Source organism: Xenopus laevis, chromosome 7L, assembly GCF_017654675.1.
Source record: "Xenopus laevis strain J_2021 chromosome 7L, Xenopus_laevis_v10.1, whole genome shotgun sequence".
NCBI classification, from domain to species: domain Eukaryota; kingdom Metazoa; phylum Chordata; class Amphibia; order Anura; family Pipidae; genus Xenopus; species Xenopus laevis.
In genome coordinates this window covers 62,998,853-63,016,208 of record NC_054383.1, presented here as the reverse complement: position 1 = coordinate 63,016,208, position 17,356 = coordinate 62,998,853, and the positions used below count along the sequence as shown (strand labels likewise).

The window sequence follows — 17,356 nt, the reverse complement described above, 5'->3', positions numbered from 1 at the left end:
GCCCCCATGTGCTCTCTTATCCTGTCCTTCAGGCAATGAATTGAGCAGCCAACATATTGTTTCATGCAACACTTACAGTCCAAAAGATTATTTATTTTAGAGTTACAGTTGTAGAAACCCTTATTCTGATAAATTGAACCAGTAACATTTAATGAAAAGTCATGGCTCACATCAATCACCGTACAGGATTTGTACATAGTGGCTCCGCACTTAAATGTCCCACTCAGGGAGAGCCAATTACCTCTTGGATTAGATGCAGCGAAGATTCCTCGACCTATGTTATAATATTGTTTAATTTATTCTAGTATAGGTCTTTATATTTCAATAAACTTGATGTCATTAAAGGTCCATTATAGGCACGTTTCACCCTAACAAATTAGATCACATATAGTGATATTTTGTTTTAAGAGCTCAATTTGGTTTTTAATGTGGACCAATAAAATGTGTTTGTGTAACTTTGTGTAACTTTGTAGGACATGTTGATATACAATGCATGTATCATCGAGCAGAGGTCACTGTTGTATGGCCTATTTAAGGAAGTAACAACTGAAAATTTGTGGGCCTGTTTTTACTGGCGTTCTTCCCGAACATTTTCTATGGTGGATACAATATGGGGCAGATTTATCAAAGGTCGAATTTCGAGGGTTAAAAAACCCTCGAATTTGACCCTCAAAGTAAAATCCTTCGAATTCGAATATCGAATTTGAAGGATTTTAGTGCAAAAGCTTAGATCGAATGATCGAATAAAAATCGTTCAATCTAACAATGAAATCGTTAATTTTTACTTCGAATCATTTGATTCGATCGAATTTGACCAATTCGATGGTCGAAGTACCCAAATAATTACTACGAAATTTGAATATTTTTTGATTCGAACTATTCACTCGAGCTTAGTAAATCTGCCCTTAAATGTTACGTTTTATGAAACTGTGAACTGCGGCTCAGTTGAACAAAATGTATGGTTTAGTGAAGTGACTCACGACCCTATGAGCATATTCACCCATTTTCTATGCTTTACATCAAGAGTGCTGCACAATTGTTGAATTGGTATATAGACACACACACACCTTGATAAAGGCAAAATGTGGACTGAAACTTTAGAATGTACAGTGAAATAAATTAGCAATATAATTATTAAGTTGTTGGAGTGCTGATCCTTCTTGTGAATATCTACGTTATTTGATCAAACGTTCATTTTTGTTGGTATATATAAAATCAATGCACATTATGTGTTACATATATCTCTGAGTACTTTATGCAGGTATTGTTAACAATATATTTTCCACAACAGGCGGTACGACTGGAGCCTGTCCGATCATGCCTTACCCGCTATCTGTTAGTGGTTTCCTCCACTGGAAAATCCAATGTGGAAGAGACACTTTTACTCGGTGTTGACTTCCCCCATGATGGGTAAGACAATATGATTTTATATATATAAAATACATATTTCAATTTAATTTAAAATGGATATGATTTATAGTTTTTGATTACCTGTATATTTAACATTTAAGGAGAACTAAACCCTGCAAAAAGAATATTATTTGAAGCTTTGGGACCTGTTATCCAGAATGCTCGCACTTAATGTTTTTTGGATAAGGGAACTTTCTATAATTTGTCCAAAGTCATTGTCCTATCTGGATTTTGTTATACAAGGATGGGACCTTTTATTCAGAATGCTTGTGACTTGGGGTTTTCCGGATAAAGGGGTTTTACATAATTTGGATGTCCATGCTTTACTAAAAAAAATGTACACACTAAGGGGGTTATTTATCAAAGTCCGAACTTATCTCAATATTTTCTGAAAAAAACTCAGACCAAATCCTCACAGGTTTTCTGGGCTTATTTATTATTACACGTTATACTTTTGTGAAAAGTAGCAATGCACAATGCAAATGTAGATGTAATGTGTACAAAAGTTTTAGCAGTGCTTTGTCAGCAGGAGAACGATTTACGTAAAAGTAAAATCAGAGTGTCTCTAAGGTAGTCCAGGTGTATAAAGTACAGAAGTGTGAAACAAAGTTCAGTTCAGGTGTGTATGGAATGTAGTGGGAGGGCAGGCAGTGAGTTGAGGAGTTTGATCGCTTGTGGAAAAAAGCTTGTGGAAAAAAGCTTTCGCGCAGCCTGGTTGTTCGGGCTTTAATGCCAGAATAGGAGCAGCGTGAACAGTCCGTGTGAGGGGTGTGTGGAGTCCAGTGCATTGCAGGAGGCCTTTCTTGCACAGCGCTAGTGAAAGATGTCCTGCAGTGATGGAAGAGCCAGCTGCTCTGACAGTCCGCTGTAGACTTTTCCAGTCAGCAGCGCTAGCACTACTGTACCAGACGGAGATGCAGCTCATCAGGACACTCTCTATGGTGCCCCTGTAGGACACTGTGAGGCCCCTGATGAAGGGAGGGTGTTCCCCCGCGAAACATTGAATGTTTGGTGGCTAAATAAAAGTCCCCCCTGACTGTATTAACTAGTGTGTGTGCGGATACGTTTTCTATACATATGCGTTAGAAGGCACAAGGCCTGGCCAGTTTCAGTCGCCTCAGGAAGTGAAGACGGTGCTGGAGTGGTGGTGGAGATGGTGTTGGTGGTCCAGGTGAGGTCATTTGAGAAGTGGACTCCTAGGAATTTGGTGTTCTTTACTGTCTCTACCGTGGAGCCGTTGATGTTGAGTGGTGTGTGAGCAGGGCGAGTTCTCCTGAAGTCGACGATCATCTCTTTCATTTTATCCACATTCAGTGACAGGTTGTTCTCACTGTACCAGATCGCCAGCTGCTGAACCTCATCTCTGTACGCCGACTCGTCGTTGGAACTGATGAGCCCCACCACAGTCATGTCATCGCGAACTTGATAATGTGGTTTCAGCTTTGTCTAGCTGTGCAGTCATGTGTCAGCAATGTGTACAACAACGGACTGAGAACGCATCGTTGAGGAGCTTCTGTGCTCAGTTTGATGGTGCTGAAAACGTTGTTGCCGATACGTACAGACTGAGGCCTCTCTGACAGAAAGTCCAAGATCCAATTGCACAAACAGGTCTTCAATCCCAGCTCACTCAGTTTCCCACTCTGCTTTTGAGGGATGATGGTATTGAATACTGAGCTAAAGTCTATGAACAGCATTGTCACATAACTGTCTTTCTTATCTAGATGAGTTAGTGAGAGGTGGAGTGCAGAAGATATGGCATTGTGAGTTGACCTGTTTGGCCGGTATGCAAATTGTAGTGGGGTCCAGTGAGTGGGTGAGGGTGCTCTTGATATGTACCATCACAAGTCTCTCGAAGCATTTCATGATGACCGGGGTTAGTGCAACAGGGATGTAGTCATTCAGGCAGGTTACTGAGGATTTCTTTGGCACTGGAACGATGGTGGTGGACTTGAAGCATGTGTGGATGATCATCTGTGTTGAGTTGATGGAGCTGTTGTGGGTAGCAGCCTTCCTGAACATGTTCCAATCTGTGCAGTCGAAACAGTCCTGAAGTGCTTTCACAACTCCACTCGGCCAGATTGTGATGTTTTTTCTTGCTGGTTTTGTGCATTTGAGCAGTGATGTGTGTGCGGGTGATAACATCACTGTCCGGTGGTCGGAGTGAATAACAATAAACTATAAATACTCATCAATTAGCTATTTGTAGGCTGTTTACTCTAGTCACAAGTTGCTTACGTGTAAATTGTATACTATAATAGTATAGCTGAGTCATAGGGCTAATTATTATCTAATTTAGATCACAAATGCACTTGTTATATGTGAGTTAGGAATTAATTACTTATTACCCTAGTATTGTGAATGTTATTTTGTGTTTATACTGTTACACATATTGTGCATCTGTCCTTGAACTCTGGTAACTGATAGTATCAAGAGCATGTGTTGTGTGCATAAAATTGTGGCAAACCACTTTATATCCTGGTACAATCAGAGAATACACAATTTACAACTTTGTTTTTGAGTACATGGCCATGAAGCCATTTTTTTCAATATTATAAGTCATCAAGAAACCAATACCCTTAGATTTTGCTACAAGTCTCGTTCTTGAAATCACATGCTACCACTTGCCAGCAGTTCACAGCCAAACACTCTGCTCATGCCTCCACCATACACAGGGTGTTCATTGAGTTCTTGTATTTTATTGTTTTTCACCTGAGGTCAATGGAGGTCAAATAGCCATGTGTGCCATATTCGTTTTCAACGTATTCAACTTCTGTTTTCATACTGATTATGCAATTAACTTTGATTCACAGGATTTGATACTCCTCAACAATACTGAACACTATATAGTAAAATAAAGACCAAAGTTCATCAAGTTCAACCCCCTCCAAATGAAACCCAACATCCATACATACACACATTCACATCAACCCCTCCATACATGCATATAAATTATATATACCAATATCTATACTAATTGTAGCTTTTAGTATCACAATAGCCTATGATATTATGCTTGTCCAAGAAATCATCCAAGCCACTCTTAAAAGCATTAACAGCATCAGCCATCACAAAATCATCTGGCAGTGCATTCCACAACCTTACTGCATTCACTGTGAAGCACCACCTAAGCTGCTTCAAATGAAAGTTCTTCTCTAGTCTAAAGGGATGGCCTCTGGTGCAGTGATCCTCTTTATGGGGGAAAAAGGTCCTCTGCTATTCGTCTATAACAGTGCTGTCCAACTTCTGTTGTACCGAGGGCCAGAATTTTTCTGTTTAACATGGTGGAGGGCCAATAATGGAAGTCATTGATGACCACTCCCTGTTTTTAAATCACACCTACACACAGGCAGAGTATGGCACACACAGGTAGCATAGGGAAGGAAGAGTATGGAACACACATGCAGAGCATGGCCCACCCAAGGACCATAGGGCAGGCATAGTATGGCACACCCAGGGAGCATAGGGCGGGCAGAGTATGGCGCATAGGCCAGGCAGCGTATGGCACACACAGGGAGCATAGGGCAGGCAGAGTATAACACACACAAGGAACACAGGGCAGGTAGAGTAATGCATATACAGGTAGCATAGAGCAGGCATAATATGGCACAAATAGATGGAGCACAGGGCAGACAGATTATGGCACATACAGACAGAGGATGGCACATACGGAGCATAGGGAAGACAGAACAGAGTGGGAGACAGGGAAACCTATCAGGACCACTACATAGATGTACTACATAAAGTGACACAGTTCTGGTGCCCCTTAGCAGTTTGTATGAAGTGTGAACAGGTGAACAATGTGGGCAGTTTCAGTCTGGGTTTCAAGTGTGAACAGTACAGGGCTTTAGGCGAGTGAACAATAGAGGTGTTACAAGTGTGAAAATGCAGGGGGGATTACACGTGAACAATACAGGGGATTACAGTCTGAATATGATGTTTAAATAATGCAGAGGCGAGTTAATCTCTGTAGTGATACCTTTAAATGGTTAGCAGACACAAGGGCCACCAGTTGGACAGCCGTTGTCTATAATATCCTCTAATGTACTGGTAAAGTGAAATCATGTCCCCTCGCAGGCTTTTTTTTTTTCCAGAAAAAGCAACCTGAACCATGACAGTCTACCCTCATAAGTTTTTCATCCCTCTAACCAGTTTAGTTGCACATCTTTCCAGCTCATGTATGTCCCTCTTAAAGGGATACTGTCATGGGAAAAAGTGTTTTTTTCAAACCGCATAAGTTAATTGTGCTGCTTCATCAGAATTCTGAAATCCGTTTCTCAAAAGAGCAAACAGATTTTTTTAATATTTAATTTTGAAATCTTACATGGGGCTAGACATATAGGCAGTTTTCCACTGTATTATCGAAGAAAAATATAAATATACACTGGATGCCCCCCCCCACAAACGAGAGACTCCTGGATATACTTAGTCAACGCTGCAATACCCCTGATTAAGCTCACATATGAAGCCAGAGGCATGGCCTATAAATTTGATAGGATATGGAGCCCATGGTGGGAATCTGGCCCTGGCACTCAGCCTAGATGGGATATGGTAAGGAAACGAGGGAAACCTTTTGCTTATAGTTGAATTGTATAATAAGTCAACCTGTAAGTATTTAGTAAAGTGTTCCATGCAAGGAAAAACAATCCAGTGACACGTTTGTAACAGAAATGTTTATTGCATTGTCAATGTTTACTGTTTAAAAAAAATAAATAAAGTAATACCTTTTAAAGACATATTGTAAGTTTTCCAGCTGCCCCCAGTCATGTGACTTGTGCTCTGATAAACGTCAGTCACTCTTTACTGCTGTAGTGCAAATTGGAGTGATCTCACAACTCCCCCCCCCCCCAAGCAGCCTAACAACAGATCAGTGGGAAGGTAACCAGATAGCAGCTCCCTAACACAAGATAACAGCTGCCGAGTAGATATAAGAACAGCACACAATAGTAAAATCCAGGTCCCACTGCAACACATTCACCTACATTGAGTAGGAGAAACAACAGCCTGCCAGAAAGCAGTTCCATCCTAAAGTGCTGGCATTTTCTGGAAGCACATGACCAGGCAAACTGACCTGAGATGGCTGCCTACACACCAATATTACAACTAAAATAAAATACACTTGCTGGTTCAGGATTGAAATTTTATAGTGTAAACAGTGTAATTTAGAAATAAAAACTACATCATAAAAATCACGACAGAATCCCTTTTAAAGGAATAGTTCAGTGTGAAAATAAAAACTGGGTAAATAGATAGGCTGTGCAAAATAAAAAATGTTTCTAATATAGTTAGTTAGGCAAAAATGTAATATATAAAGGCTGGAGTGAACAGATGTCTTAATAAAACAGCCAGAATCCAACTTCCTGCTTTTCAGCTCTATAACTCTGTTAGTCAGCTACTTGAAGGGGGGCCACATGGTACATTTCTGTTCAGTGAGTTTGTAATTGATCCTCAGCATTCAGCTCAGATTCAAAACCAACAGAAATGACCCATGTGGCCCCCCCTCAAGTCTCTGATTGGTTACTGCCTGGTAGCCAGGGTAACCAGTCAGTGTAAACCAAGAGAGCTGAAAAGCAGGAAGTAGTGGTCTGACTGACTTGTTATATATCAAATCACTCCAGCCTTTATACATTGCATTTTTGGCTAACTAACTATATTAGAAACATTTTTTATTTTGCACAGCCTATCTATTTACCCAGTTTTTATTTTTACACTGAACAATTCCTTTAAGGACTGGAGACCAAAACTGCACTGCATACTCCAGGTGAGGCCTTTCCAGGGACCTATATAGAGGCAAATTACACTTTTATCACTTGAAGTAATGCCCCTTTTGTTTTGCAAGACAGCACATTATTTGCTTTAAGCGAAACATAACGACACTGCCTGGAATTAGACAGCTTGTTATCTAGAAAAAAACTCTAGTTCCTTCTCAATTAAGGAAACCCCCAACACACTGCCATTTATTGTATAACTTGCATTTATATTATTTCTGCCAAAGTGTTTACCTTAACCTTGCATTTATCAACATTGAACTTCATTTTCCAGTTTGCTGCCCAATTTTCCAATTCAGTCAAATGACTCTTCAAATCGGCAGCATACTGCACAATTTTATATCATCTGCAAAAATAGAAGCAGTAATTTAACCTCCTACCTCCAGGTCATTAATAAACAAGATGAAAAGCAGATGACCAAGTACAGACCACTGCACTACTCCACTAACAACACTAGTCCAATCAGAAAATATCCCATTTACCACCACTCTTTGTACAAATACTATATTCCAGGCCAATATTCCTTTAATTTAACCTTCTGTATGGTACTGTATCAAAAACATTAGCAAAGTCTAAGTAGATTACATCCACTCCAAGCCTAAGACTGTGTCCCAGTGAAACGAAACGCGTTAGGTGAGAGATGTTAATATAAATAAGTTTTCCATTTGTATCTAACTATAATCAGACTGATCTATGCGTGACCTTCTAGAGTGCCTTGCACCAACATTTATTTGTCTGCATATAGATTACATCCACTGCCATCCCAGAGTTGAGGTCCCTGCTCACCTTCTCATAAAAATGATTACGCATAAAACCATGGTGGCACAAAGATAATATTCTTATTTGCAATGAAGTCAAGTCTCTTATTCCTTAATACCCCTTCTAAAAGCTACCACTGATGTCAGACTAACCAGCATATAGTTTTGAGGCTGAGAACGGGATACCTTTTTGAATAGCGGCACCACATTAGCAATTCGCCAATCTCTTGCACCATGCCAGCAATCACAGGGCTAAGATCGTTTATTATCCTGGGATGAAGACTGTCTTGTCCCAGACCCTTGTTTATCTTTACTTGTTCTAGTTTATTTTGAATTTCCACTTGTGTGAACCATGTATCATTTGTTGTGTTACTAGAATCGGGACTGTTAAGAAAGAAACCTTCATTAGCTGGTTCCTCATTTATGTAGACAGACTGAATATTTTAGTTCAGAATCTCTGCTTTTTCTCTGTTCTCATCCTCTGATATTAAGGGTCCCACCCCTTCCTGCTTCATTTTTTTTACTATTTACATATTTAAAAAATTATTTTGGATTCTTTTTACTCTTCACTGCAATACCCCTTTCCATCTCAATTTTAGCTTTTCACGATTTATTGGCCTCCTTGTACCTGATAAACGTTTCAGCAGTCCCAGCTAACTTGAATGCCTTAAAAGCACGTCTTTTCTTACCCACCTCAACACCAACACTTCTATCGAACCACAAAGGTTTTGTTTACTTACAAGGGGAATACACTGACATATATTTATTAAGCAGCATTTTAAAGACATCCCTAGTAGGTTGACTAGGCTGAAATAAAAACTTGTCATTCAGCTATGGCTTTGAGCCATAGAGAGACAGGGGCATCAGTGAGGAGGGCTAAACTGCTAAGAGCAAGCAGGTGGGGATTGGAGTCCCAGGGTGATGGTGAGAGTTGAAAATGGAATCAACCTAACTGGAGAAACTGGTTTCACACAAAAAAAGGCTTTACTGAGTGTTGAAGTATGCATTTGTGATTTGGCTTGGAAAAATCATATGTGTGCCCTAGTGTGGCTAAAGGTAAATAAAACATCTGAAACTGTTTCCACAAGTCCTGCATCTTTTTTTTCTGGAAAGAAATTGCAGTAAGAGGGAAGTAAGTGTTCTACAAAGGATTGTTAGAGCTGTAGTATCTGTCCTCATACAAGCTACAAGAAAAACTATGTTCTGAATGCATAAAGAACACATAATATATACCATAATGAGTAACCTTATTAAAGAATCATATTGGCATATACAAATCCGTAAATACTGTACTTTTTACCTTTAGTCCTCATTTTATGATGGCCAGCTGGCTCCCTTGGAGATCACAATTTTACATTTTCATTTTATTTGTTATTATGTTTATAGAGACCAGTAATGTTAACTTATAAATCAGGTTTGCTTTATATGTATAGTAAAAACCCAGTACTGGTATTAAAAGAAGTGTGTATAGATGTTTAATTATGCTGGTAATCATCAGTTGTCACCCCTATCTATTTGCAGTTCCCTTTGCTGCACAATTGGCACTGTGCTGCCCATATGGAGTAACACACAAGTCTTCCTGGATGGAGATGGGTAAGCTCTCATGTTATTGGTATTATGATACCAGTGTGTGCCTTCATGGTTTTAACCAGTTAATGGCCTTTTAGAGGATTTACGGTCACATCTGGGATGGATATCCGGACATTCAAGCCTATTTCAGTTCAAACAATGTGGTGAGTAACCTATCTTCTTAAGTCATGCATATTGATTTGTTGATCTATAGTAATTATGTTCTTTTCCTGTAGGTCACTCCTACAGATGCTCCACAAAGCTTGTGAAAGTGCATTGTCTAATAATGTCATATCAAGCAGTCTGTATTCTGGATTAATCTATTACCAAAGTAATCGTAGTTCACCCCAGGTTTGTTTGAATGCATGGACAGCTTCTCCAGACATTGAATCTGCTCGAAGGGACCCTGCCACCCCAGAGAGGTGAGGAAAAGATAAAACATAACACTCCCTGTTTGTTTTTTATTTGGTTTTAGTACACATCTTTTTTAAATGTTATGGTTTTACGATGATAAGTAATTTTTCCCTTTAACCTGGTTGATCCACCTCTGGAGTAATATCACTACTGGTCCATGGTGATGTCACTTCCAGTTTGCCGGTTCCCCTGGTTGGGTAGTAAGTAAACTTATTACGGGTGGGTTTGGGTAGTGGGTCAGAATAGGGGACATAGTGTGGTGGTGGTGCAGGTTGGGTTGCAGGTCAGACATGGGTCTGCCCAACCGAATCTGTTCAGGACTCTGCCCCAGGTCCCAAGCATTCTGGATAACAGGTCCTGTATATGTTTGAAGTATTTTATAATTTGAAAATAGTGCAAATTTAATATTTATGATTTGATGTTATATTAAATGTATATAACATGCTGTTAGCTGCTAAACTGGCACAGACTGTAAAATATGTGGATAAAACCAGACTGCATGGGCGACCAAGATCCCGGGCCTGCAACGCCTGACCCACCTATACTAAGTCAGGACTCTCCGGTGCTGGAACCATGGAATGCTGAAATACTAGCAGTGATAAACAGCTTGTATGCGAGTACAACAGCGCAACTGAAATCTATTAAGGTCAATACCTCCCTTCTGCGCCAAGACCTACAGACATTGCAGGAGCGCACTACGGAGGCTCGTATATCGGCCATCGAAGACACCATTGCCCCGTATCCTGCCCACATCACGACCTTACAACAAAAAATGGCAACGCTCTCAGCCCAAGCTGAAGATCTGGAGAACCGCATCCGAAGGAACAACTTGAGAATGGTGGGCTTGCCGGAGGGCTGTGAGGGAAAAACACCTGAGGCCTTTGCGGAAGCCTGGTTAAAGCAGACACTGGGAGAGGAGTTTTTTCCAATATGTTTATTACTGAAAGGGCACACCGTGTCCCCACTCGACCCCTACCACCAGGAACCCCACCCAGACCGCTGATCATGCGGTTCCTGAACTATAGGGTTGTGACGCGGTGATTGCAGCCAGGAAAAAGGGTCAACTAACGCACAATGGAGCAAATATCTCAATATACCCTCAAGCGGTTCAGAGGCAGAGAGTATTCTACCAGGGGGTAAAGCGAAGGCTACGCAGTGTGGGTATTATCTTATTATCTACTCCATGCTCTACCCAGCTGAACTTTGTGTGGTGCAAGGTGACCGTATGCACTTCTTCCTAACGACGGAAGACTCCGACAAGTGGTTCAACACTTTGCAACCTCCACGCCGGATCAGCCCGCAACGCAACAGGCCAAAAAGAGGGAATCCTGTGTAAGTAAATGGACCATGGAATACAAATAACCCTTTTATGTAACTGTATACAAGTGTGCCTGTACGGTAAAGGAACATTAGCAGGACTAACTTGGCAAATGGTTGTGTGGATGGGGGGGCATGATGTACAGAGAACCATCATCACATATATAACCAATGCTCTACACTAAAGTACCATGCTGGGAAGGCCCATCCACCCGCTGATCATTCTGGGGATTGTACTGGAACGGTCACATCAATACGCAGAGGTAAAGGTTTTCATACTAATATGACAATCTGTTACCAAACATTGACTACCGACTAGGTTCGTATTTCGGTACTGTTACAGTGGACTCTGCAGGCATTACGGGGTTGACAACCAAACACAACTGTTATGCTGACTATTGTGATATTCCAGGAAATAGGCCGTCTAATTAATTCAGCTTTACTACTGCCAATTTCCTTGTTAAGGTGTAACTTAAACTTGCAAATTCACTGGTCTATGCATAAAGGGGGAGAGGGGGAAAAAAACAACTTTGTTTTTGAGGAGGGGTCCTCAGTGGATTCAACAACTGTCTAACTATTTACCTGTTTCAGTTGAAGCAGCACAGGTTGAAATGCAGCCATGTCGGAAATTGGTATGCATCGCCGTAAGTTTAAAGGGATACTGTCATGGGAAAAAACATTTTTTTCAAAATGAATCAGTTAATAGTGCTGCTCCAGCAGAATTCTGCACTGAAATCCATTTCTCAAAAGAGCAAACAGATTTTTTTATATTCAATTTTGAAATCTGACATGGGGCTAGACATTTTGTCAATTTCCCAGCTGCCTCTGTGCTCTGATAAACTTCAATCACTCTTTACTGCTGTACTGCAAGTTGGACTGATATCACCCCCCTCCCTTTTTCCCCCCAGCAGCCAAACAAAAGAACAATGGGAAGGTAACCAGATAGCAGCTCCCTTACACAAGATAACAGCTGCCTGGTAGATCTAAGAACAACACTCAATAGTAAAAACCCATGTCCCACTGAAACACATTCAGTTACACTGAGAAGGAAAAACAGCAGCCTGCCAAAAAGCATTTCTCTCCTAAAGTGCAGGCACAAGTCACATGACCAGGGGCAGCTGGGAAATTGACAAAATGTCTAGCCCCATGTCAGATTTCAAAATTGAATATAAAAAAATCTGTTTGCTCTTTTGAGAAATGGATTTCAGTGCAGAATTCTGCTGGAGCAGCACTATTAACTGATTCATTTTGAAAAAATGTTTTTTTCCCATGACAGTATCCCTTTAAAGGTTCAGGATACAGGCTCACCCAAGTTTGGGGCGTGGGTAGGGCAAAAGGCCATCTGCAATCTTCTAACAGGATATGACAATGACCATGGCAGTTAGTTTGTTCTCTGTTTTATTTCTATGCAGTCAACAATACCAGGCTTAAATGTTGTGCTATATTGTGATGCGCAAGGTTAGCTAGAGCTTGAGCAACCTCAATACATTTTATTATTAAATGAACAGTTCAGTGTGAAAATAAAATCTGTGTAAATAGATAGGATGTGCAAAATAAAAAATGTTTCTAATATTATTAGTTAGTTAGCCAAAAATGTAATGTATTAAGGCTGGAGTGACATGATGTGTAACATAATAGCCAGAACACTACTTCCTGATTTTCAGCTCTATAACTCTGAGCTAGTCAGTGACTTGACGGGGGGCCACATGGTACATATCTGTTCAGTGAGTTTGCAATTGATCCTCAGCATTCAGCTCAGATTCAAAAGCAACAGATATGGCCCATGTGACCCCCCCCCTCAAGTCTCTGATTGGTTAACCAAGAGAGCTGCAAAGCAGGATGTAGTGTTCTGGCTATTATGTAAGACATCCAGTTTTATACATTACATTTTTGGCTAACTAACTATATTAGAAACATTTTTTCATCTATTTCCCAGTTTTTATTTTTACACTGAACAATTCCTTTAAAGTAAAAATTATATCTTGGAATGTTAGAGGGCTAAATTCCAAGTTTAAAAGGGCGTTAGTTCACAATATAAATATATATATATATATATATATATATATATATATATATATATATATATATATATATATATATATATATATATATATATATATAATATAGATAGGAGAACTCACGGGTTTTCGGATCTCGTCAGTCGACGACGGTTCAGAGAGAACCGAAACGCGTTGATGTGTGGTAGATCGTAATACTCCAATAAAAGCCTTTTTGTTACAACACCCGTGAGTGCTCCTTACTATATCTATATGCTCTCTTCTGAAGAGCACCCGGGATTCGATTAATTGATGGTGAGTGCCGGTTCAACAATATGAATATATATATATTTATATATATATATATATATATATATATATATATATATATATATATAGGCATAGGCCAGATCTTGCCAAAAACTTCTGGCTCTTAAAAGGCACTGGGTGGGACATGCATATCATGCCCACTTCTCAACTCATTCAAGGGGAGTGACCATATTGATAAAGAAAGGGTTACCATACGAGCTCCACACCATTTACAATGACTTTTATGGAAGATATATTGTGCACTGTAAAATACACAACACGCCAATCATACTAGCAAATGTGTATATACCTCCTTCATTCTCTCTTGGACTTTTGGAACAGATTTCTCAAAAGGTAATGGCCCTTACTGCTGATCCCACCTGCTATATAGGCGACTTTAATTGTACAGTGAACCCAGCAATAGATAGAATGACAGGTTCTGATGCAGCATCAATACATCTAAGGGTTGGATAGACACTTTGGCACTAAGAGATTTATGGCAATGCAAACACCCCACTGAACAGCAATATTCATGCCACTCCATGACACATAAAACATTATCAAAAATTTATTTAGCAATAGGGACCGCCAATTTCGCTCAACTTCTTCAAGAGACTCATTATATGCCAATGGTTCACTCTGACCACTCCTCATTGGAGATTAAACTCTCTCTAGGGATGCCTCATAAACATGCATTATGGCGGCTGTCACCACTATGGCTGACAAATGATATAGTAGCAAACAGTTGCACTACAGAATATACCCAATATTGGAATGAAAATGACACATCATCATCCAGTAATATACTCTGGGACACCTCTAAAGCAGTATCCAGGGGAAAACTTTTAAGTGCAATAAAAAGAACTAGGAAAGCCAGCAGGGAGGACATTCAGCAAAAAGAAATTGCTTTCCAGTCAGCTCAAGATGAGTATTCTAAGGATAAAACTGAGGAAACATACACAGAACTATTAAAAGCTCAAAGAGACCTAGACTTGCAACTAGTGAACTTAACTAGGCAAAAATGAATATATCAAAGTCAAAAAACCTTTGAGTCAGGAGACAAAAATGGTAAAATATTGACCAACCTGGCTAAAACCACGGAGGCTGTAACAGTGATACCAGTCATTCAGATCTTACCTGAAATTTTGCTTTTCTTGAGTTTGTAAGGCAGCACAATTAATCCCTCCATATTGAATGTTAAATAGTAAATAGCAGAACAAAGTCTGGAAGCCATGAATGGTTTAATGAAAATAACAAGTTGCAAAACAGAAACCTGAATGAATGTACACAATATGACTGTGGTAACCAGCAGGCAGAAGCAGAGTCCAATAAATGGACCAGACATCAGGACAGGCAGCTAGATAGGAGCATCTCTGCAATATATTAACTGGGGAAGGCTTTTCACAGGGTTAGACACAGAAGAAAAACTGAATGTCTTGAAAATTATGTTTTATAAATATATGTGTCAGTTTATTCCCCTAAGCAAGGAAACACGTTGCAAAGCAGAACCTTTGTATGTTGGTGTTGAGGTTGGTTGAAGTTGGCTGGGAAAGTAGGCCAATAAAGCATGCAAAAAAAAAAAAAAAAAAGAAACAAGCTGATATAGAGATAGAAATGGATAATGCAATAAATATGTGAATTGTAAAAAATTAAGCAAGAAGTGGGGGAACCCTTATTATTAGATGGGGTCAGTTGGTTGATGAGGGGAGCAAAAAAACAGAAATTCTGAATGGTTACACTTTTTTTCATCTGTCTATACAGCTGAGGAACCAACTAGTGAAGGCTTCTTTTTTAATAAAACCAGTTCTAATAATACAGGTATTGATAGATGAGTCATTCAGGAGGAAATTCAAAATAAACTTGAATATGTAAAGGTAAACAAAGGTCTGGGACTGGATGGTATTTTTCCCAGAGTACTAAACATGCAAAACTTGTTGCTTAATTTGTCAGGAATCATTGAACTCTGGCATGGTGCCAAGAGCCTGGAGAATTGCTAATGTGGTCCTCTCTTCAAAAAGTGACTTGAAAACTATAGGCCTGTTAGTCTGACAGCAGTGGTAGGAAAGCTACCTTTTATGTGGAGGTGAGGAGGAACCTCGATTCTTGGGATGGCAGTGGATGTGATCTACTTAGACTTTGCTAAAGCATTTAGTACAGTACCACCCAGAAAGTTATTAGTTAAATTAAGGAATATTGGCCTGGAACGTAATATTTGTACATGGATAGAGAACTGGCTGAAGGATAGATTACAAAGATTGGTGGTAAATTGGCAATTTTCTAATTGGACCAGTCAAGTTCCATGCAGGATGCTGCCTCTTTGCAAAATGTTTTGACTAAATCAGAAACCTGGACTACAAACTGGAAAATGAGGATCATTGTTTATAAGTGCAAAGTTAAGCAGTTTGGTAGAAATTATTTAAATGCAAGTTATACACTAAATGAAAGTAGGTTTGGGGTTTCCTTTAAGGAGAACTAATGCCTAACTAAAGAAGTAGTTAGAAATGTTGTACATAATGTGTTGTGCTTCTGTACCAGCCCAAGGCAACCACAGCCCTTTAGCAGTAAAGATCTTTGTCTCCAAAAATGCCCCAGTAGCTCCCCATCTTCTTTTCTGCTGAGTCACTGCACATGCTCTGTGCTGCTGTCACTTACTGAGCTTAGGGACCCACTCACAATATACAGTACACATAGAATAGAAATGTCACAATATCGGGGTGATTAGTAATTAATACAGATAATTACTACATGGCAGCACCGAAACCAGTGCAACTAGCATCAGCATTTAATAAATAGCCCTGTAGCATTAGCTTATATTACAGACCAACCTAATTTTCTGCTGGAAAATTTGTGACAACCCCTAAGCTTAGCTTCTCAACAGCTACTTGGAGCCCACTGATCATGTGAGTGTCACAGACACTTTCCAAGATGGTGACCCCCTGTGACAAGTTTGAAGTCCTGGATCATTGCTGCTTTTAAGAAGCTGAAACTTTAGGCTGGTGCAACAAGTTCAGTATATAAAACATGGAATTTTTAACCATGTTTTAACCAGAAGGATCTGGGGATTTTTGGTAGATAAAGCCATCTGATTCCAGGCAGTGTCATTCTGTGGCAACTAAAGCAAATAAAGTGCTGTCTTGCAAATAAAGGGGCATTAACTCAAGAGATTAAAGTATAATTTAGTGACTTTACTCACCTTGAGTATGCAGTACGATTTTTGGCTGAAAGATTCAAACTATGAGGAAAGGCTGTAAAGGTTGGGGTTGTTTTCTCTGTAAAAAAAGATGCTTGTCAAGGGACATGATTACTCTTTACAAGTACATCAGAGGGCATTTAAACCATTAACAAGGGATCTTTTGTCCCATAAAACGGATCAACACTCCAAAAGCCACCCCTTTAGATTAGATGAACAGAACTTTAATTTGAAGCAGTTTAGGTGGTTCTTCATGGTCAGTGCAGTGATTTTGTAGAATGTCCTGCTGAGTAATGTTGTAATGAAAGATTCTGTTAATGGCTTTAAAAGTGGCTTGAATGATTTCTTAGACAATCATGTCAAAGGCTATTGTGATAATAAAATCTACAATTAGTGGTGATATTGTATATATTGTATATGTATATATATTTTTTTATATATATATATATATATATATATATATATATATATATATATATATATATATATATATATATATATATATATATATATATATAAAAAATTAGTAAATGTACATGTTTAGACAGTCAGTAAGGGTCTGTGGTAATATTGTTACTGATTGGCGTCTCAGCCTTGCTCCTTTTGTCTGGAAGATATTTGGCTATA

At 39.4% G+C, this 17,356-nt stretch overlaps 1 protein-coding gene across 2 annotated transcripts in view; it reads left to right on the top strand.

The window, feature by feature from the left end:
• The window catches only part of ssh3.L (slingshot protein phosphatase 3 L homeolog), a 76,319-nt gene that overhangs the window by 26,478 nt on the left and 32,485 nt on the right, over positions 1-17,356 (top strand). For both annotated transcript variants that reach the window (NM_001089172.1, XM_018224370.2), the window contains 4 exon segments: positions 1,292-1,410; positions 9,455-9,526; positions 9,601-9,666; positions 9,739-9,924. In NM_001089172.1, coding sequence (NP_001082641.1) covers positions 1,292-1,410; positions 9,455-9,526; positions 9,601-9,666; positions 9,739-9,924 — 443 coding nt within the window.